The 21,863-nt window shown below is 40.8% G+C and overlaps 1 protein-coding gene across 3 annotated transcripts; it reads right to left on the bottom strand.

Moving 5' to 3' along the window:
* Positions 1-752: 752 nt before the first annotated feature.
* LOC109890652 (chloride channel CLIC-like protein 1) lies at positions 753-20,189 on the bottom strand. Of its 3 annotated transcripts, none has more exons than XM_020482620.2 (9): positions 19,847-20,189; positions 18,367-18,447; positions 12,137-12,361; positions 10,579-10,719; positions 9,890-9,947; positions 7,544-7,641; positions 7,074-7,172; positions 6,369-6,788; positions 753-2,892 (listed from the first exon to the last, which is right to left on the bottom strand). In XM_020482620.2, the coding sequence occupies exons 1-9, from the start codon at positions 20,000-20,002 to the stop codon at positions 2,785-2,787; spliced, it is 1,386 nt and encodes a 461-aa protein (XP_020338209.1). In that variant the 5' UTR covers positions 20,003-20,189; the 3' UTR covers positions 753-2,784. The 3 variants fall into 3 exon arrangements, with proteins under 3 accessions (XP_020338209.1, XP_020338210.1, XP_020338211.1); XM_020482621.2 differs by having other exon boundaries at positions 7,074-7,169; positions 19,847-20,162; XM_020482622.2 differs by lacking the exon at positions 18,367-18,447 and having other exon boundaries at positions 19,847-20,162.
* Between the last annotated feature and the right edge of the window lie 1,674 nt (positions 20,190-21,863).

The following is a 21,863-nucleotide window of genomic DNA, read 5'->3' on the forward strand; positions in this document are numbered from 1 at the left end:
TGGTTGCAAATGAGTCTTCCAAATGGACAATGACCCCCAGCATACGTCTAAAGTTGTGGCAAAATGGCTTAAGGACAACGAAGTCAAGATATTGGAGTGGGCATCACAAAGCCTTGACCTCAATCCTATAGAAAATTTGTGGGCAGAACTGAAAAAGTGTGTTCGAGCAAGGAGGCCTACAAACCTGACTCAGTTACACCAGCTCTGTCAGGAGGAATGGGCCAGAATTCACCCAACTTATTGTGGGAAGCTTGTGGAAGGCTACCCCAAACATTTTACCAAGTTAAACCATTTTAAAGGCAATGCTACCAAATACTAATTGAGTGTATGTAAACTTCTGACCCACTGGGGAATGTGATGAAAGAAATAAAAGCTGAAATAAATCACTCTCTACTATTATTCTGACATTTCACATTCTTGAAATAAAGTGGTGATCCTAACTGACCTAAGACAGGGAATTTTTACTAGGATTAAAATTTCAGGAATTGTGAAACTGAGTTTAAAATGTATTTGGCTTAAGTGTATGTAAACTTCCGACTTAACTGAGTGTGGGTATGTATGTATACACACACACACACACACACACACACACACACACACACACACACAACCGTTTGAAAGTTTGGGGTCACTTAGTTTTTGAAAGAAAATAAGGAAATGTCTATCTGTCCATTAAAATAACATAAAATTGATCAGAAATACAGTGTAGACATTGTTAATGGTGTAAATGACTATTGTAGCTATTCCATAAATTAAATTTAAAAAAAAGAGCAGTTTATAGCTACACAGATTCCACTTATCAGCAACCATCACTCCTGTGTCCCAATGGCACATTGTGTTAGCTAATTCAAGTTTCAGTTCCAGGGGGCATCCTCCTGGCCACTTTTGATGTGGAGAGCTTGTACACTAACATCCCACACACTGGAGGCTTGCGGGCGCTACAACACTTCCTTCAGCAGAGAGACTCTATCCTTGCTCCATCCAATGATTGCATCTTACTGAACTGGTATTATCCCAGAACTACTTTGTCTTTCAGTCAGACTTTTCCCTTCAAATTTAGGGTGCAGCCATGGGCTCCCCTTTTTCCCCAACTATGCAAACCTGTATGTGGGACAATTTGGAGAAGCATTCCTTTTTTAAAACAGACACACCCCTTACTTTCTAAAATACTTCTATGGAAGAGATACATAGATGTCATTGTGCTCTGGGAAGGAAGTCAGCAGGAACTAAATGAATTCCAAACTCTACTAAACAAGAGCTCTGAATACCTCAAATTCACCATGCAGACTGATGAGAGAAAAATAAACTACATGGAATTGTGGATTATCAAAGAATGATGCATTACACAGACTTATACACAAAGCGCAATACGATGCTATGCGCACAGTGCAATAACACTAAATAAATAAAAACTTTTTTCTTCAGACACTCACATACAGGTCAAAAGATAACTGTTAGGGGGATCATCTCATGCAAGACCAAGGGAGTCATCTACCTCATCACCTGTTCATGTGGAAAAGCCTACGTAGGACAAACGAAAAGACAATTAAAACAACACATAGCTGAACACCGCAGCTCAAATCAGGTGTAAGAACATTGACTATCCAGTAGCAGCTCACTTTGTTGAAGCTAACCATCCCATCTCCTCCCTCAAATACACAGGCATTGAGCATGTTTCTCTACCAAGGAGAGGAGGTAACATCGAGATCCTACTACTACAAAGGGAGGGTTACTGGATATCCTATCTAAAAACATTGACCCCTAGTGGTCTGAATATTGACTTAGATCTCAGGCCCTTCTTATGAACACATTTTCCTCCATGAACAAATCTTATAAATAGATTTTTTTTATTTACAGCTTATTAGCGTATTCCTAATGTGTTCCCCCTGTTGATGTTAATTATATATTAAGGTTGAACCAAAAGATTACATGTAACAAAAACAAATGTGAAATTGAATTTAACAATAATATATGTTGACGCTGATATGATGTACACTATTCCATTGTTTCTATATGATAACAATAGCATACTATATTTGATATGCCATATTGGTAAAAACCCATTAAATTGCTGGGAGGTAACATGGTGTGAGACTATTTTGATAGTTTATAGCTAATCCAAGTTTATAATTTTAAATGGCTTTTGCAATTATGTTAGGACAGCTGAAAGCTGAAACAGATGCCTCACAAGTACTCAACTGGCAGCTTCATTAAATAGTATCTGCAAAATACCAGTCTCAACATCAACAGTGAAGAGGCGACTACGGGATGCTGGAATTCTAGGCAGAGTTGCAAAGAAAAAGCCATATCTCAGACTGGACAATAAAAAGAAAAGATCAAGATGGGTAAAAGAACACAGACACTGGACAAAGGAACTCGGCCTAGAAGGCAAGCATCTCTGAGTTGCCTCTTCACTGTTGATGTTGAGACTGGTGTTTTGAACAGTACTGTGTGTTTAAAAAAAAAATATATATATATATATATATATATCAAAAAAATATGGGGGATTGTAAATGATGGACAATTACATTGATGGAATCTATACAATATTAAGGCTGGTCTTTCCCTAACAAAAAGAGAATGTAAAACAGGTAAACAACCTGCTATTTTTTTTAAAGATAAAAAGAAAATCACTATGGCCTACACATTGTAAACTGAAAAACATTTTCAAAAAATGAAATAAAAAGTATTCTTCATTATCTTGAGAAACTGCATCTTCATAACTGGCTTAAGGCATCCAATGGATTTGAGATTTCGCACTGCTGTCAATGACAAGAATATAGTCTATAGTGCTAGCGACGTTGGTTCAGTCTCTTGTACAGGCACCCTATCAGTTTCACCATGCTGCCCTGAGATAGATGACATCTTCTCTTCTGATGACTTCTCCTGCGTCTGCAAACAGTAAGCAAGGATCAATATTTAGAAATAATTCATTCCAACTTATGAGAAGCCACAGCTACAGTGCATTCGAAAAGTATTTCCGACCCCTTGACTTTTTACGTTACAGCCTTATTCTAAAATAGATTTCTCAATCTAAACACAATACCCCATAATGACAAAGCAAAAACAGGTTTAGAAATGGTTGCAAATGTATTTACAAAAACCCCCACAAAAAAAACAAATATTACATTTACATAAGTATTCAGACCCTTTACTCAGTACTTTGTTGAAGCACCTTTGGCAGTGATTACAGCCTTGATCCTTCAAGGGTATGATACTACAAGCTTGGCACACATGTATTTGGGGAGTTTCTCCCATTCTTCTCTGCTGATCCTCTCAAGCTCTGTCAGGTAGGATGGGGAGCGTCGCTGCACAGCTATTTTCAGGTCTCTCAAGAGATGTTTGACCGGGTTCAAGTCCGGACTCTGGCTGGGCCACTCAAAGACATTCAGAGACTTGTCCCAAAGACACTCCCGCGTTGTCTTGGCTGTGTGCTTTGGGTCGTTGTCCTGTTGGAAGGTGACTCTTCATCCCAGTCTGAGGTCCTGAACGTTCTGGAGCAGGTTTTCATCAAGGACTACCTCACTAGTATCCCAGTCCCTGAAAAACATGCCCACAGCATTATGCTACCACCACCATGCTTCACCATAGGGATGGTGCCAGGTTTCCTCCAGATGTGACGCTTGGTATTCTGGCCAAAGAGTATATATTGGTTGGTTTCATATTATTGGTTTCACAGGCCAGAGAATCTTGTTTCTCATGGTCTGAGTCCTTTAGGTTCCTTTTGGCAATCTCCAAACTGGCTATTGTACCTTTTACTGAGGAGTGGCTTCCATCTGGCCACTCTACCATAAAGGCCTGATTGGTGGAGTGCTGTAGAGATGGTTGTCCTTCTAGAAGGTTCTTCCATCTCCACAGAGGGACTCCGGAGCTCTGTCAGAGTGACCATTGGATTCTTCGTCACCTCCCTGACCAAGGTCTGTCTCCCACGATTGCTCAGTTTGGCCAGGCGGCCTGCTCTAGGAAGAGTTTGTGGTTGTTCCAAACTTCTTCCATTTAAGAATGGAGGCCACTGTGTTCTTGGGGATCTTCAATGCTGCAGAATTTTTGTTGGTACCCTTCCCCAGATCTGTGCCTCGACACAATCCTGTCTCGGAGCTCTACGGACAATTATGAACTGACTCTCCAGCAGACGGACAGGATTCCAACAGAGAAGATAAAAACGACATACGGGCCTAAATATAAACATTGCAATTATTCTCTCTTCTTTGTATCATGTAGTAACCCAAATATCTACTGTTTGTTTAAGTAATTCTGCGTGACTATTTAGTTAGTAAATAAATAAGCCAATTTGTATATCGCTGATTCATGATTTAGGCTAGGGTTCGTGCAGATATTCAAGGGTTTGCGATGGTCAGTAATGAGAACAGGTGAGGTAATAATAATAATAATAATTCCTTAATAAGAGATTGTTTTGTAAAGATATGAAAATATCTGACGAGTCGATTTGGGAAATAGAGATCTGTGGTGCCCTGACTTCCTAGTTAATTCATGTTTACATGATTAGTTTAATCACGTAATAATAATAATTACAGAGAATTTATAAAATAACAGTCTTCACATTTAATGATAGTCCTGACACTACAGGGGACTCCAATCAAGTTGTAGAAACATCTCAGGATGATCAATGGAAACAGGATGCACCTGTGCTCAATTTCGAGTCTCATAGCAAAAGGGTCTGAATACTTGTGAAAATAGGGTATTTCTGTTTTTTTTATAAAAAAATTGCAAACATTTCTAAAACCCTATTTTCGCTTTGTCATTTTGTGGTATTGAGTGTAGATTGATGAGGGGGGGGGGGGAATTACATCAATTTTAGAATAAAGCTGTAACGTAACAAAATGTGGAAAAAGGGAAGGGGTCTGAATACTTTCTGAATGCACAGTGTACAAAACATTAACACCACCTTCCTAATATTGAGTAGTGCAACCCCTTTATCCGGTCCCCTCGCCTTCATCTACACGGATTGAAGTGGATTTAACAAGTGACATCAATGAAAGGATCATCGCCTTCACCTGGTCAGTCTGTCATGGAAAGAGCATGTGTTCATAATATTTTGTACACTTAGTGTATATTAGTAATACCCAATGACGTACGCCTGCCTATTCATGTGGATTTGTCTATTGTAATACCATTACAGATCATTCACATTAGCTCAAAACATTGCCACCACTGACAAGATCACTGCACACAATCATGTGTTGAAGGTACATGCACATTGACCATGACCAGGCAGGCAAACAAAAGCACAATAAAAGGACAGTGGCGTCAGAACAATTTGGGTAAAATAAAAACACCGGTTCTGCAATTAACCAACTGATGTAGAATCTGAATCATCCCATTAATGCATATAAGGTGCTGTGGTTGGCATTTAAAAACAAGGACAGGGGACTTACTGACTGTATACCCATAAACATAGGTAATTTTCCAATATCCATAATGTAGTTCACAAAAGTTCAAATCAGGAAGTCTGGTCTGAATGATCGTTTTTCAACAGTTTGACAACCATCCACCACCAGCTATAATAACCTTATGGCCCGTCATTGGAACACCTTTCACCTAGCAGGGGGCTTTCAATGCCAGCTGCCCAGCAAAGTGCTACCCGTCACCAGCATTTGGGTCCGAGGAGCATGCCGACACCAAGTGGTTTCTGTGTGGCGTTTTGTCCCCAAGTTATCCTATATTCAGTGTGTTTATGCAACTTGTCTGGACGTAACATTTATCAAAACATGCTAACTAGTTAAAAGATCCCATTTCGGATCTAGCTAATGATTATGCCCATGTTAAATGCAGATAGCAAAACCAATGCGTCAGCCTATTCATTTATAGCCACTTGGGCTACAGGTGATAATGCTTATAGTATACCTGATAAGATGGACCATGCATAGGCTATATATACGCTTGGTCCAATATGTTAAAATAATTTTACCAATATGTAATATCTTATTGGGCTTATTTCTGGGAGGTGGAAATTATATTTGAGATTATTTTAATTCATTTTGGAGTAGAACGGCCTTTTAAAAAGTAAACGGTTGAACTTCTCCAGTCCTTCTACATACAATTTCCCCAAATCCACACTCTACGCAACCTTTTCCTCCACTGCTACAGAGGCTGGCGGGTCCCTTCTGTGGCTTGCAGCTCTAAAGTGTAAAATTATGTTTGGTTGTAGTTTTAAGGATTTGTTGTACAGCTCACGGCTGAGACCACTTGCTGGAGTGGCTTGCTCTCTGCTGGCCTTACCTCCGGTATACACTTCCAGTGTAGCGGCTAAAGACCTAGAATGACAGGCTGCTTTTGATAAGCCCCCAGGTTCATAAGGGAACACCTTCGCATCCATAACTCAGCTGAGATCAACACAAACCACTTACATTATTCCCCTGTGTAGTTGGTGAGGGCTGCCTCTCGGCCAGCTGCTTAGACTCCCCGTCAGTAGCCACCTTAGATTCAGACGTCACATCCCTCTCATTGGGTTTGGCTTTAGCTAGAGAGGGTTTAGCTTCTTGTGAGTCATTGCCTGCAGTTGTGGCCCCACCTACAACTGGTTGTTGTACCTCTTCCTGGGCGTTGCTAAACGGCCAGTCGTCGTTCCTCAGGGTCTCCACGTTTCTGGGAGGGGAGCATTGAAGGGCCTCCCCCCCTGCCAGTGGGTCATGGTTTGTACCTCCAGGATGGGACTGGGGCTCGGGCTGATCCATGGCTGGAGGAGGGGTGTCCCTGGGCCTGCCGATTCTCAGCAGTCTCGTAATGCAGTGCTTGATGGCTGCCTGGCAGCTACAGTACATAAACACCTGAGGAACATGAGGAATATACTGCTTCAGTGACATGTAGCGAACTGGCTACAACTGTAAACAGTTACTATGACTGCCGTGTGATAGTCAGGGATGGGTTCAATTCCATTTAAATATGGAAGTAAATTTAAATTTCTCATTCAAGCATTAAAAAGGGCCATTTATTTTCTTAAGGATTTTTCAACACCAATTCTCTTTCTGAATTGTTTTAATTGAAATGGGATTTACCCAAGGCCTTCTAAAAGTGTTTCAAGTGTGTGTGTGTGTGTGTGTGTGTACACGCACCAGGATGGAAAGCACGAAGAGGAGCACAGGGATATCCCGGGTGACCGGTAGGACCTTGATGGCTACGAGCAACTCGCTGATCCTCTGGCCAAAGTTCTTCTGAGTTTCCGTGAAGAGGTCGGTGATGGTCATAGTGATTGCATTCAGAGAGAGAGACATAACACACCATCATGGAAATGGGCTAAATGCCACACAGGTAATTGGTCATCAACAGGGTTGCGGTCAATTCCATTTCAATGCAGGAAGGATTCACTCATTGTTTACTTGATTTGGACAGGTAGAATTAGAGACAGATACAGAGAGATGGGAAGGATATAAGGGTTGGAGTTGGGGTTTGATCCCTCATCTCCGGTAGGGAGCAGTTTATGTGCCGAGGGCATTACCGCTAGACCAAAGGCTCTGCACTTACATCCTATACGGCTGACTTGAAATGGAATTGTCCCCAACCCAGGTTGTCAACTACAGGTTACCTTAGCTTGGGATACGAGAAGGATTGGGCTGACGGTGAGGACTTTGTTGTACATCTTACAGAGACCTTCCTGGAGAGTCATGGCACCTCTGTACCAATCTGGGGTAAAGGTAGGAAGGAGTCCAATATAGTAGGCTTCATGGCAACATAAACCAATATGCATTTCCACAGTAAGCTTACTGCAAAAAGTGTAACAAAATGTTTATGCTGTTGGAGACCATTAGCACATTTTCTTGTATACTTATCTGTTCTAATAATTATGGGTAAGGGCTGATATAAAAAATATAGTAATTTACAAATCAGACTATTTTCTATCTTTACTGGTATATATCACTATATTCTCTTAAATAGATGTTATATATATATATATCCTTTGAGATATAAAGTAGTGTTAGGTGGAAGCTCTTTGTGTATGAGAAGTGGAATGTTTTGGTGGACTGCAGGAATGTGCACTCTCGATAACTCAAGGCCCTCTCTTGACTGATAATTCCTGTGATATGCGAGGAGGAGCACAGAGAAATAGTGGATGATGGAAAAGTACTGAAACACATCTTTCTGGAAAGGAAGACGTGAGAACTAAGGGTATAAAATGGGCATTGAATTGTATGTTCTTAGCTGACACTTCCAGTTGGGTGTAACAAATCTAGTTTGAGCTTCTTTTTTTTGCTGTCTTCCTGGAGTTTGTACCAGAAATCTAGAACCTCTGCATATCACAGGATTTTTACCAGTGGTGAGAGGGCCTCGAGTTATTGGGAGTATACATTCCTACAGTTCACTGCAGTCCACTAAATAAACTCCACTTCTCATACACAAAGAGCTTAAACCGAACAACACTTTCAATCTACAAGGATATAAATATAAAAACACATATTCATACTAAGAGAACATCATTATATAAACCAGTAAAGAGCGAGATTGTAAATTACTCTTTTATCAGCCCTAACCCATAAAAGGATTATTACTACTGATAATTATACAAGAAAAGGTGCTCAGGTCTAAATGGTCTCCAACCAGAGTATGTGAGCGGAGTTGAGTGGTTGGAAATCGCGCTTGTCGTACATGGAGAGGTCAAAACCGCTCCATGCTGAAAAATAAATAAAAAATATATAAAACTTCTGCTCCAATTTGCTCCATTCATTAAAATCACAATTTAACCAACACTATTTGTGACTACCTGGATCTACCAATTGTTTTTTAAGTATTGAAACCAAAACATATGGATTTGAATGAAAATGATTTGAATAAACATGAAAAGGTGAATGTAAGAAGCGAAAATAGGCTACATGTCATTAAATAGCAGGTAGTCAGGAACGAAAATGAATTATTTAGGCTATATTATTTCAAATACATTGTGAAGCATTTGCGTGTGCGACACAATAGGCTGGTTGTATTAAATCATTATAGTCTATAAATTGCGCATATAGGCTGTGACTCAAGAGTTAAATAAAAAATAACTTAATAGTGCCTTTGAATAAATTTTTTGAAACATGAGTTTGGCCAGAGTCTGTGGCTTCAGGCTCATGCTAAGTTTCTTGGAGAACTGTACACTTGCAGAGCCACTGGGGATGCTAAATACCATTCGGGCCACTTTTGCCAAGCTGGACAGGAAGGCAGAGTTGATTTTAAATGTTTCTATAGGTAGGCCTAAAAGGTTTTTAGGCAAAATAACCCAATCAAAACGGAAAGCTCCTTGAACATGGGAATATGCCAGTCCTTATTGGGCCAAAATCAATGATGGCCTATAGTATAGAAACGTTTAAGACACACAATTTTTGGGGGCTTATAAATGCTTTGCTACAATGGCAGTTATCTACCCACCTTGTTCCTTTCTGTCTGCATGTGCACGTAGAAAGTATGGGATATGTGTCTTTTCAGATTCCACAATGATTATGGAGTTGTGGACACTATATCCCCGCATTCCCTCTTGGTCCTCGTCGTTGTAAGTCGACTTGATTTAGCATCTGTGTGTTCTATCAGTTTCTTTTTGCTCCGTAACCGTAGCTAAAGGAAGGGGCTGTAGATAGCAGCACACTGGCATGCTCTGAGCTCGTGAAGCGAGTGCTAGCGGAGCGCTACTTTGGAGCGGGCTAAAAGGCCGATGCCCCGGCCTTTGGGAATCTCACTCCACGCTCCAGACAAATTAAGCATGCTCCACTCCTCTCCGCTCACATACTATGTCTCTATCAACGTCCATGCGTTTTAAAAACAATTTTTTTAATGGCATTACAAAATTGATATATTATCTCTTCATGCAATTATTATAAAATAACGACGCATTTATTCAAATGTAATCCCACATTTTTGTCATGCAAAACTCAGGTGTTAATGTTTTTTTGCGTCATCTCACCATTTAAGTTCCACCAGTCAATTTTCCCGGTGCATTTCGCGTCGACGGCAAAGTCAATCTGACAGGACAATAAAAATTACAATGACAGATATGATGGATTTAGCATTGTACCATTCCTGGATCAGAAGCTGGTTTAGTGGCAGTTGCTGCCGTCCCTGGGTCCACACACCCACAGTTCGAACCCTGGTTCCACAACTGCTATTATCCCTCATCTATCAATCAATCTCACAAAAAAAACACATCATAGTCCAACTCTCCTGATAAGACATTTTGTTTTTCCCTAAAGATATTCCTTGGGGTTCCTTCAATTTATTTAGTTGGCTTAGATTTTTTTTATTATAGACTATGGCATATTATAAATAGCTGAACTAGCTTAAGTCATCCTTACCTGTTCATAAACCCTCCAAAAAATATTATTTGCAAAGACAAAATACTGTTGTAGCATTTAGCCTACAGATTGGTTTACTTCTGCGAACATGAATCAATCCTGAATCAGACAGACCCTACACTGAAAGTAGCCAGACTGGCCACTGTCTGAAAATAAGTAATTTTGTACCTTCAAATATTCTTTAAATTAATTATAATAACTATATGTATTTACTACTTGACATAGAACATCATAGACAGTAAGGGGTTATTAGCAAGTGGACATTTTACAGAATGCATGGATGTGTGTATTGATAATTTACCTTTTGGAGGAGGAAGCAAAACCACACCAGACCGATGAGAAAGCAGATGGTGAAGATTCGCTTGAACTGGACAAACCAGGAGACTGTAGACCACAGCTCGCTGCAGACGATGACCACTATAACTAAGACACAAACAAACACCTGGAAGAGAGAGAAGGTCCTTTAGAGCAGGGCTTCCTAAACTCTGTCCTGGGGGCCAGTTTAGAATTTTTCATTAGCACTACACAAGCAGATTCAAAAAATAGCTTGATGAGTTGGTTATTTGAATCAGCTGTGAAGTGCTACGGAAAAAACTGAAACGTGCACCAAGGGGGCCCCCCAGGACAGAGTTTGGTAAACACTTCTTTGTCTTTGTTTTGGTTCATTAAGAAATGCTAACAGCCATGATTGAATTCAAACAGGATTTGGTTTCGGGGTGTGGTTTGATGTTTGTGTCTCGTGTTCGCAGGTGTGAAGAGTTAACTAAATCATTTTGTCATTTAGCTTCAGCCAGCTGGTGAGCGAGAGTGGAAAATTTGTCTCGACTTCGGATAGCCCATCTCTGGGACAATATTTTCATGTCGCACATATTTTAGTTGTCTCATTAAATGCTTTCAATATTTGTATCTACATTTCTAAAATGTTTTGATGGTTTGAGGTTAAGTCATAAACATTTGGAGCTACTGACCTTTTCAAATATTGCCCCATGTACATTGTGTAGTTTACGGATGTCTCCAACTATCCACATAGGGATATCGAATGTCAAACCAAATTGACCATGGTCATTACGATCAGGTTGCGTGCAGCTGCGCTCCTAATTGACGATTACTTGGGTACTGCCAGCTGTGGGCAGGATTATAATAAACCCAACGCACGGAAAACTGTTACGGTACCCTTCATTCCGTGACTTTCCTATCGTGCAAATCTGTTTTGGACCAGAACTACTTTATGACCAAAATGATCCTATTTACATTTTGTAGTCAATGTTGACACAATAATAAAATGTTTCTCGCTCATATTGATGTCTCATAGGCCATTTAAGTTTTTAGGGGCAGTCGCTCCTTAAATAACTGCAATGACGATGAGAAATATTCCTGGTGTTATAACGCCAACGAGTGGTATCAGTTCTGTCTTGTCTTTGAGTGTACAGTAAATGACTGTGCTCTGAATCGTAGCGGTTAAGATATCGATGAACACAAAAGTGGCAGTTAGCTTCATACGCATCTCAGTCAGTGGAGCAGATCGGACTCGCCTCCTCAAGCAGAGATCAGACATGCCAGCCAGCACCATTGAGAGTAGTTTTGTTTTCATATGTCCTTTAGTTTGTGTGTAGGCTAGTCCTTGCCCATGAGTTACTGTGTTTTCCAGAAAAGACGTTCCCTCACAGAAAAATAAAAGTTATTTTAAATTTCATCCTCCCTGTAGCCTACTTTACAAACTGTCAATCATCAATTTCTTTAGGCAAACCACATGTGGGGTGAGGGGCGGTGGGGTGAGGGGCGGTGGTGTGTGCGGCGGTGTGCACATGTGGTGTGCACTTGATTTTGAGCATCACAGTCCTTCTGCTACACATTATCACCTTCATGACTGTGTCGATCTCCACACCAAAGGTGTCCTCAAAGTGCCATCTCGAGGCCTCGAGTTCATGTGGTTTGAGATCCACCAGGATCTGGCTGAGGGCATCGTCCAGATCCCCCATTCTACAGGTGTCCATTCCCTCCAGAAGCTTCCAGATCTCACCCAATGCTTGCCGAGACAGTCTTACTTTGGCGTCGTAGTAGAGATCATTCTGGAAATCACTGGGCTAGTGGTTGGAAAGGAATAGAAAATAAATAGCACAACAAAGTACAGTCACTTTGGCATATACAGATAGCATATTACATCACAAGGGGGTAAAACTTGGGTTGGGCGATGTCAACCTTTTTCCCATTGTGATTATGTACTCAACTTTTATAAAAGATGGTATTGCCCCCTATTATAAATACCTCTATAACCACTGTCAGGCTATAGCGCAAAATCACATGCTATAACTGGACGATTCATGGCGAAAAATAATGGTTGTGGGCAGAGGCTAAGTAAAGGCAAATCTTTTCTAATCTTTCTGGTGGAGTCTCAGCATGGCCAGGTCAGGTGTATGTGCACGTCTTTGTGGCGCGCCCACGAAGAAATGACAGTCAACTGATGAGCAACAGGCTTTCGTACCGTACTGAGTTACGTTATATTGTTTGTTCCGTCTCTCATAAAGCTGCCATTGAGAATAGCCTATGCCTAGGCCAATGGACTGACCTTTCTTCTTGTTCTTTTTGAATGCAGCACATTTTGGACAACTTCTCAGGCTATTAAAATATTTGGGAAATAGGCTACTGGGTCACAATTTTAACTTTTCTTGACGCTTTTATGATAGGCTACTGGCCATTTGGTTTTCAACCTCGCATGGAGGGATTTTACCAGCCCGCACAAATTATTTATTTCATAACCCCCTAGAGCCGATATCTGAGTGGACATCTAATTAGCTTAAAACAAAAATCCCCATCAAAATCTGTTTAACATAGAGATAAGTTGCTTTTTTTTTGCATGGGCTGCGTCTTGATCCACCACATCAGCTCATGTCGGCCTTCCGCGTCTACAGTGGAAGGTGGCAAAGCTAAAGCAGTATTTAGCAGACCAGGAGAAAAAATAAATAAATCAGTTTTCTAGCGAAAAAAAAGTATCTCTGAACGATTTGGGCTACACACGAATATGAACCCTCTATGGAAAGATGAGACTCTCACGAGCATGATTTTGACAAATCCATTAATTTGAAGGGGAGTCAACATACTTTTGTATATATAGTGTACATACAGTGCATTTGGAAAGTATTCAGACCCCTTGACCTTTTCCACATTTTGTTACATTACAGCCTTATTCTAAAATAGATTTTTAAAATCACCCTCAATCTACACACAATACACCAGGTGCATCCTGTTTCCATTGATCAACCTTGAGCTGTTACTACAACTTGGAGTCCACCTGTGGTTTATTCAATTGACATGATTTGAAAAGGAACACATCTGTCTATTTAAAAAGGTCCCACAGTTGTTGACAGTGCATGTCAGAGTACAAACTACACCATGAGGTCGAAGTAATCGTTCGTAGAGTTCAGAGACAGGATTGCGTCGAGGCACAGATCTGGGGAAGGGTAACAAAACATTCCTGCAGCATTGAAGGTCCCCAATAACACAGTGGCCTCCATCACTCTTAAACGGAAGTTTGGAACCACCAAAGCTAGCCGCCCAGCCAAAGCTAGCCGCCCAGCCAAACAAGCAATCGGGGGAGAAGAACCCAATGGTCACTGACAGAGCTCCTCCGTGGAGATGGGAGAACCTTCCAGAAGGACAAACATCTCTGCAGCACTCCACCAATCAGGCCTTTATGGTAGTGGCCATACGGAAGCCACTCCTCAGTAAAAGGCACATTACAGACTGCTTGGAGTTTGCCAAAAGGCACATAAGGGACTCTCAGACCATGAGAAACTAAATTCTCTGGTCTGATGAAACCAACATTGAACTCTCTGGCCTGAATGCCAAGCGTCACGTCTGGAGGAAACCTGGCACCATCCCTACGGTGAAGCATGGTGGAGGCAGAATTATCATGCTGTGGGGATGTTTTTCAGCGGCAGGGACTGGGAGACTAGTCAGGAGAGGAAATATGAACAGAGCAATGAAAATGTGCTCTAGAGCGGGTTCTTAGGACCTCAGACTGGGGAAAGGTTCACCTTCCAACAGGACAATGACCCCAAGCACACAGCCAAGACAACGCAGGAGTGGCTTCAGGGCAAGTCTCTGAATGTCCTTTAGTGGCCCAGTCAGTGCCCGGACATGAACCCGGCTGAATATCTCTGGAGAGACCAGAATATAGCTGTGCACCGACGCTCCCCATCCAACCTGACAAAGCTTGAGAGGATCTGCATAGAAGAATAGGAGAAAGTCCCCAAATATAGTTGTGTCAAGCTCATAGCATCATACCCAAGAAGACTTGAGGCTGTAATCACTGCCAAAGGTGCTTCAACAAAGTACTGAGTAAAGGGTCTGAATACTTATGTAAATGTGATATCTCCAGGTCTCCAGGCATTTTATAAATTGGCAAACATTTCTAAAAACCTGTTTTTTCTTTGTCGTTGTGGGGTATTGTGTGTAGATTAAGGAGTGGAATTTTTTAGAATAAGGCTGTAACATAAAGTGTGGAAAAAGTCAAGGGATCTGAATCCTTTCCGGTTGCAGTGTAATTTGAGGTTTAGAAAAAGTTGGTTTTGGCACTGCAGCTATCTAGAAATGACCACAGTCATTTGTGTTAATCAACTTGCTTGCTAGCTTCTTAGCTAGTAGTACAGTATGACCATGGGCAGAAACTGCTTCTACCAATAGAAATCCCCGATCACACTTATAGGCAATGTCATGGTGACATTGGCTAGCTAAGCTCATGTGCAGGTACACATCAGTGTCACTTTCACAAGGTTGGAGTAACACATGTTCAACTACTTGAGACTTTGGCTCTAATCCAGGTTGTGCCTTTAGATTGAGAAAATTAACAACTATGAATTTTCCACTTTTTCACTCACAATTTTCCACTCTCATTGGCTGTGTTTAAGAGCATCAAAACCGTGATGTATCGTGGGAAAATTGTGAATGACTGATGCTAATAATTGCCTGCACTGTCAGCTGCAATATCAAGTCCGTAGATGTCTCAAACCCCAGCCTGCTTCGCAAACATTCCCATAAATCTCACAATGTTGCGCCTCTGGGTTTAGAAACTCTGGTTAGGTGCTGAAGATAATAGTCCAGGTGATTCTAATCAACACATCTAACATCTGGAATGAGCAATTAAGCTGCTTTATATGAAAATAATCATGGCCTTTAAACCTTCAAGCTGCATACTGGACCCTATTCCAACTAAACTACTGAAAAAGCTGCTTCCTGTGCTTGGCTCTCCTATGCTGAACATAATAAACGGCTTTGTGAGTTAGTGCTAACGTTTGACCCAAGGTACCAAATGCAAATGAATGTGACACGTAATGTCAAAATAACATGCAAAACAAGCAAGCCCCCCCCCTCCCAAAAGAATATATACCCACACAGTCAGAAGTTTACATACACTTTAGCCAAATACATATAAACTCAGTCCTAATTTTCTATAGGATTGAGGTCAGAGCTTTCTGATGGCCACTCCAATACCTTGACTTTGTTGTCCTTAAGCCATTTTGCCACAACTTTGGAAGTATGCTTGGGGTCATTGTCTATTTGGAAGACCCATTTGCAACCAAGCTTGCAATCAAGATGTCTTGAGATGTTGCTTCAATATATTCACATAATTTTCTATTTTGTGAAGTGCACCCCACAACATGATGCTGCCACCCCTGTGCTTCACAGTTGGGATGGTGTTCTTCAGCTTGCAAGCCTCCCCCTTTTTCCTCCATATATAACAATGGTCATTATGGCCAAACAGTTCTATTTTTGTTTCATCAGACCAGAGGACATTTCTCCCAAAAGTTCCCATGTGCAGTTGCAAACCGTAGTCTGGCTTTTTTATGGCGGTTATGGAGCGGTGGCTTCTTCTTTGCTCAGCGGCCTTTCAGGTTGTCGATATAGGACTTGTTTTACTGTGGATATAGAGACTTTTGTACCCGTTTCCTCAAGCATTTTCACAAGGTCCTTTGCTGTTGTTCTGGGATTGATTTGCACTTTTCACACCAAAGTATGTTCATCTCTAGGAGACAGAACGCATCTCCTTCCTGAGCGGTATGACGGCTGCGTGGTCCCATGGTGTTGATACTTGCGTACTATTGTTTGTACAGATGAACGTGGGACCTTCAGGTGTTTGGAAATTGCTCCCAAGGATGAACCAGACTTGGAGGTCTACAATTTCCTTTCTGAGGTCTTGGCTGATTTCTTTAGATTTTCCTATGATGTCAAGCAGAGGCACAGAGTTTGAAGGTAGGCCTTGAAATACATCCACAGGTACACCTCCAATTGACTCAAATTATGTCAATTAGCCTATCAGAAGCATCTAAAGCCATGACATAATTTTCTGGAATTTTCCAAGCTGTTTAAAGGCACAGTCAACTTAGTGTATGTAAACTTCTGACCCACTGGAATTGTGATACAGTGAAAGTGAAATATTCTGTCGAAACAATTACTTGTCATGCACAAAGTAGATGTCCTAACCGACTTGCCAGAACTAGTTTGTTAACAAGAAATTTGTGGCGTGGTTGAAAAACTAGTTTTAATTACTCAAACATAAGCGTATGTAAAGTTCTGACTTCAACTGTATATAACATTTTTAGACCTATATTTATTTTGTTTGCAACTATAGTTGAAATGTTTTCCATTTACCTTTTTAGATTTTACACATTAATATTTTATATTTTGTTACATGCTTTGTTCAAATTTTCAATTAAGGTTCTAAATAAAAGGAGAACTAATCAAATATGAGTAAGTACCTTTCATTTGTTGAGTATAATTTTATATAAACTATTTAAGTATTTTTGACAAATGTGCTATAGCGTGATATGTATTGTTATCGGGATATAGATTTTGGCCATATCGCCCAGCCCTACTAGGCAGTGAAAGCAAAATGCAGGGTAACGTAACCAAACATAGAAAAAACTGCAGGGAAAGAGGGACCCGTTTCACTGAATATTTTGGGGGGGCATTTGTTTACAATTAATTTGTTCTTGCCTTTCAAAATTATTTCCTTGCAATATTATTTATTTTGCTCAAAACAAAATAAGCACATTAGTTTTGGCTTTCAATATCATTATTTTTGTTTGCAACACTCAAGATATTTGATCTCGAATTCAAAAGGCTTGCTTGATATTAAAGGCGTTAGAGTAATTCCATACTCCTTCCTCCACGTGGCGATGTTTAGACGTCTTTGTCTGGTGTAAAAGTAGGTTATTGCAAACATCACAAATGTATATCTGGTTAAAACGCTGATTGTTTTTGCCTCAATGCAATGTGTAGACTGTGCCCTGCTTGTGCTACTGCAATATTCTTAGTTAGCTTACAACAGGTTGTAGCCTACATCCCAAATTAGCCTACAAAATATCTTTACTTTTAGAATATTCATTTCAAATTGCTGCAGGGTTTTTATTTCTGCTATTCATAAATATGAGGCAGAGACGTAGGCTACATCATGTCAATCAAATTGGTTCAGAAGAGGGTGAGAAAAGAAATGTGAAGCGATGGGGAAGAAATGTAAGAAACATGACGGGCGGGGGAGGGTGAGCAGCAACTATGTAAAAAAATTATCTGTGTGTAAAATAACATGAGCAGCTCCCGGGTGGCGCAGTGGTCTAAGGCACTGCATCGCAGCGCTAGCTGTGCCAACAGAGAGTCTGGGTTCGAGCCCAGGGCCGGGCGCAGTGCGCGTTGACCAGGTCGCTAGGTGCACGGTGTTTCCTCCGACACATTGGTGCGGCTGGCTTCCGGGTTGGATGCGCGCTGTGTTAAGAAGGAGTGCGGCTTGGTTGGGTTGTGCTTCGGAGGACGCATGACTCTCGACCTTCGTCTCTCCCGAGCCCGTACGAGAGTTGTAGCGATGAGACAAGGCAGTAAATACTAACAATTGGATACTACGAAATTGGGGAGAAAAAGGGGGTTATTTTTTAAAACAACATGAGCAGAATGTGAATCTGATTGATCAGCTCTGGGGAAAAGATTGAGGGGGGCAGGCAGGATGGTTACCTACTGATCCATAGCTCCGGCTTTTACATAAAGAGCATTAGGGCATCGATTTAGTGTTCACACAAGTTGAGACAATGCCAAAACATACCAGGCCAAATTTATTTATCTCCTTTAGAAACTTGGTGAGGAATTGCTTGAACACCAGATTGCATGAAGGCAGCTGTGAAACCTGTGTAAAAAAAATAGAAAAAAAGAAAACTCAGGAAAGTGACATTTCACCTTCTCGCCATTCTGTCATAAGCATTTAAGAGATGTTCAAAATAATGTGTATTTGTCATGTTTTTGTTCAAATAGCTAGCTACTGCAATAGGAAACATGTCAAAGAAAACGACAAAACATGGCAACATTAAACATGTCGTCCCCCACAAATGTTACAGCGCCCCCTTTTGGGCCAATTAGTGACAAATTAATGCTCAAATAGGACAGGAGGTATGCTTTTTACAAGTGTGGGGTTTCAGTTGATTACTATAGCAGCCCCCTTGGGCCAATCAGTGTAATTTGCCAAAATCAGGACAGTGGTGTCTGATATATCACGTGTGTTAACTAGAATCATATTCCTGAGCATGTGTGCCAAATTTCAGATCTTCTGTCTTGACTTCTGAAAGCTTGGCTAGGAAAAGCCAACTGACATTTATTTACCACGGTGCTGACCTGTCGTATCCTCTTCAACCACATATTATTATTAGACCCTGCTGGTCATCTATGAACATCTTGAAGAACGATCTGGCCTCATAATCATCCCCTGGCACAGTCAGAAGTGTACTGGCCAACCATCAGAAAGGGGAGACCTAGTCAGTTGCACAACTGAATGCATTAAACCGAAATGTGTCTTCCGCATTTAAAGCTGCACAATGCAGAAATCGTTCTGCCATTTCAGTTTGTGACAAAACAAGCAAGTCTAGTGTAGATAATCAGTGTACCATTTAAAAACAGAGTGAAATATATTATTCATAAGCAAAAATATTGCATTTTCTTCTGTTTGAAGTTGGTGTACAAAACCGAAAGTAAAAGACCAAAAAATATAACGCCATTTAAAAAAAGCCCCGATTTACATATTACTTATGAGTGCATTTCACACTACTTTTGGATTACAATAAGATTAAGGCTCGTTTGAATGTCCTGCTTAATAGAATGTTTGTGTCATCGCAAATCAACTGCATTATACTTACACTTAAACCAGTAAAATGGCTCTTTGGCTAACTTTTGCGACAGCCTATATCAACGAGCGTTGCGATTCTAGCGAATAACTGCTGCGTCCATAAATTATTTTGCAAAGATCACAACCAAATATAATCTTAACGACTGTTCAATCAATAATCAAAACATTGTAAGCGTATGAAAACCACTAAAAAAATGTATTTTGTTAAGAAGTAATAAAAACAAATCTAGGATATGTTGAATGGGTGATGGCTTTCTTGCCGCGAATAGTTTCATGTACTGGAAAATGGTCTTTAATAACACACATTTGTTTTTTGATGGGACACCCTAAACAATAAAATAATAATTTCAACTAATGGCACCGAGTCATGGCACGAAAAGCAGGCATTGGGCAGCTGCTTGTACTGTACCTCAGCAGGCTTTCTCATGGTCTTTGTGCTTGGGTCGTAGTTCAACATATCATAGGGATCAATCCATTCCTCATCGTCCATCTGTCCTTGAGCAACGAGCAACAGGCTGCATACAGCAGCAGTGATGATTAACATCGTGACAGCACTTGTTGACATCTTCTTCCTTTTAAGACGACTAGCTAACGTTACTACTACGACATTTGGAGGCTACTCTAGCTAAGCTACATTTAATAACTCGTGCCTCAAACACAACAATAACTTCAAGCTGTGGTCTAACTGGCTGTGGCGACATTCTTCTTCGTTGGTATAATGGCGTTCGCAACAATTAAATGTGCACTCCGCCACCTACCGATCCTCGACTTCGACGACGTCATCTACAAAAAAGCCTCCAACACTTAACTCAGCAAACTGGATGCAGTCTATCACAGTGCCATCAGTTTTGTCGTTTTGCTGGTCAACTGCCCGACATCCTCCACAGCCACCCGCCAAAGCTCCCACCATTTCTTCTTCACCCAAATCCAGATAGCTGATGTTATGAAAGAGCAGCAAAATCTGGACCTCTACAAATCAGCCGGGCTTGACAATCTGGACCCTCTCTTTCTAAAATGATCTACCGAAATTGTTGTTTATTCCATGTGTAACTCTGTGTTGTTGTATGTGGTGAATTGCTATGCTTTATCTTGGCCAGGTCGCAGTTGTGAATGAGAACTTGTTCTCAACTAGCCTACCTGGTTAAATAAAGGTGAAATAAAAATAAATAAATAAAAATAGTCACCAAAGCCCCATATACCACCCACCACTGCGACCTGTATGCTCTAATCGGCTGGCCCTCGCTACATATTCGTCACCAGACCCACTGGCTCCAGGTCATCTATAAGTCTTTGCTAGGTAAAGCTCCACCTTATCTCAGCTCACTGGTCACGATAACAACACCCACCCGTAGCACACGCTCCAGCAGGTATATCTCACTGGTCATCCCCAAAGCTAGCACCTCCTTTGGCTGCCTTTACTTCCAGTTCTCTGTTGCCAATGACTGGAACGAATTGCAAAAATCGCTGAAGCTGGAGACTTATATTTTCCTCACTAACTTTAAACATCAGCTATCTGAGCAGCTAACCGATCGCTGCAGCTGTACATAGCCCATCTGTAAAAAGCCCATCCAATCTACCTACCTCCTCCCCATATGGTTTTAATTTACATTTCTGCTCTTTTGCATACCAGTATTTCTACTTGCACATCATCATCTGCACATCTATCACTCCAGTGTTAATTTGATAAATTGTAATTACTTGCTACTATGGTCTATTTATTACCTTACCTCCTCACGCCATTTGCACACATTGTATATAGGACTTTCTTTTTTTCTATTGTGTTATTGCCTGTATGCTTGTTTATTCTATGTGTAACTCTGAGGTTGTTATCTGTGTCACACGGCTTTGCTTTATCTTGGCCAGGTCACAGTTGTAAATGAGAACTTGTTCTTAACTAGCCTACCTGGTTAAATAAAGGTGAAATAAAAACATTATTTTAATTTAATGCTGCCAGGATGTCAAGCTGTTCTCTTGGCTGCTGGGCTGACATGGGCTTTGCCGAAGCAATGCATTTCAGACACCAGCCTTGACGGATTTGCTTTTTATTGCTCAGTATTGTTCAGCCATTTCTACCAGGGCCTCACTGTAGTAGTCATCCTTGGTCAAGGAACTGAAACACTTTAGCATGTCTTCCACCAGATCAGGTGAATCAGGCAGAATGTCTGTAAGATAAACACATGATGAGGGGAACTTAAACTGTTTGAGACAAACCGTATCATTCAAATGGATTGGAGTTAAAGGTTTTACTCTGGGACTTTTAGTTAATAAAACTCATCAACTGTTGATATACAGATGTATATACAGTATCAGTCAAAAGTTGACACACCTACTCATTCCAAGGTTTTTCTTTATTTTTTAAAATTAGTATTTCCTACATTGTAGAATAATAGTGAAGACATCAAAACTATGAAATAACACATGGAATC

This window comes from Oncorhynchus kisutch, linkage group LG5 (assembly GCF_002021735.2).
Source record: "Oncorhynchus kisutch isolate 150728-3 linkage group LG5, Okis_V2, whole genome shotgun sequence".
In the NCBI taxonomy this organism is placed as follows: Eukaryota; Metazoa; Chordata; class Actinopteri; order Salmoniformes; family Salmonidae; genus Oncorhynchus; species Oncorhynchus kisutch.

Bases quoted from the DNA above. Each gene is read 5' to 3' on its own strand.
- LOC109890652 (XM_020482620.2), bottom strand. From the start codon at position 20,002: ATGTCAACAAGTGCTGTCACGATGTTAATCATCACTGCTGCTGTATGC. The intron at 7,642-9,889 runs GTGAGATGACGC...CCTTTACCCCAG, and splicing joins TGACTGGTGGAACTTAAATG to ATTGGTACAGAGGTGCCATG. The intron at 7,173-7,543 runs GTAACCTGTAGT...ACGGAAACTCAG, and splicing joins TTCTCGTATCCCAAGCTAAG to AAGAACTTTGGCCAGAGGAT.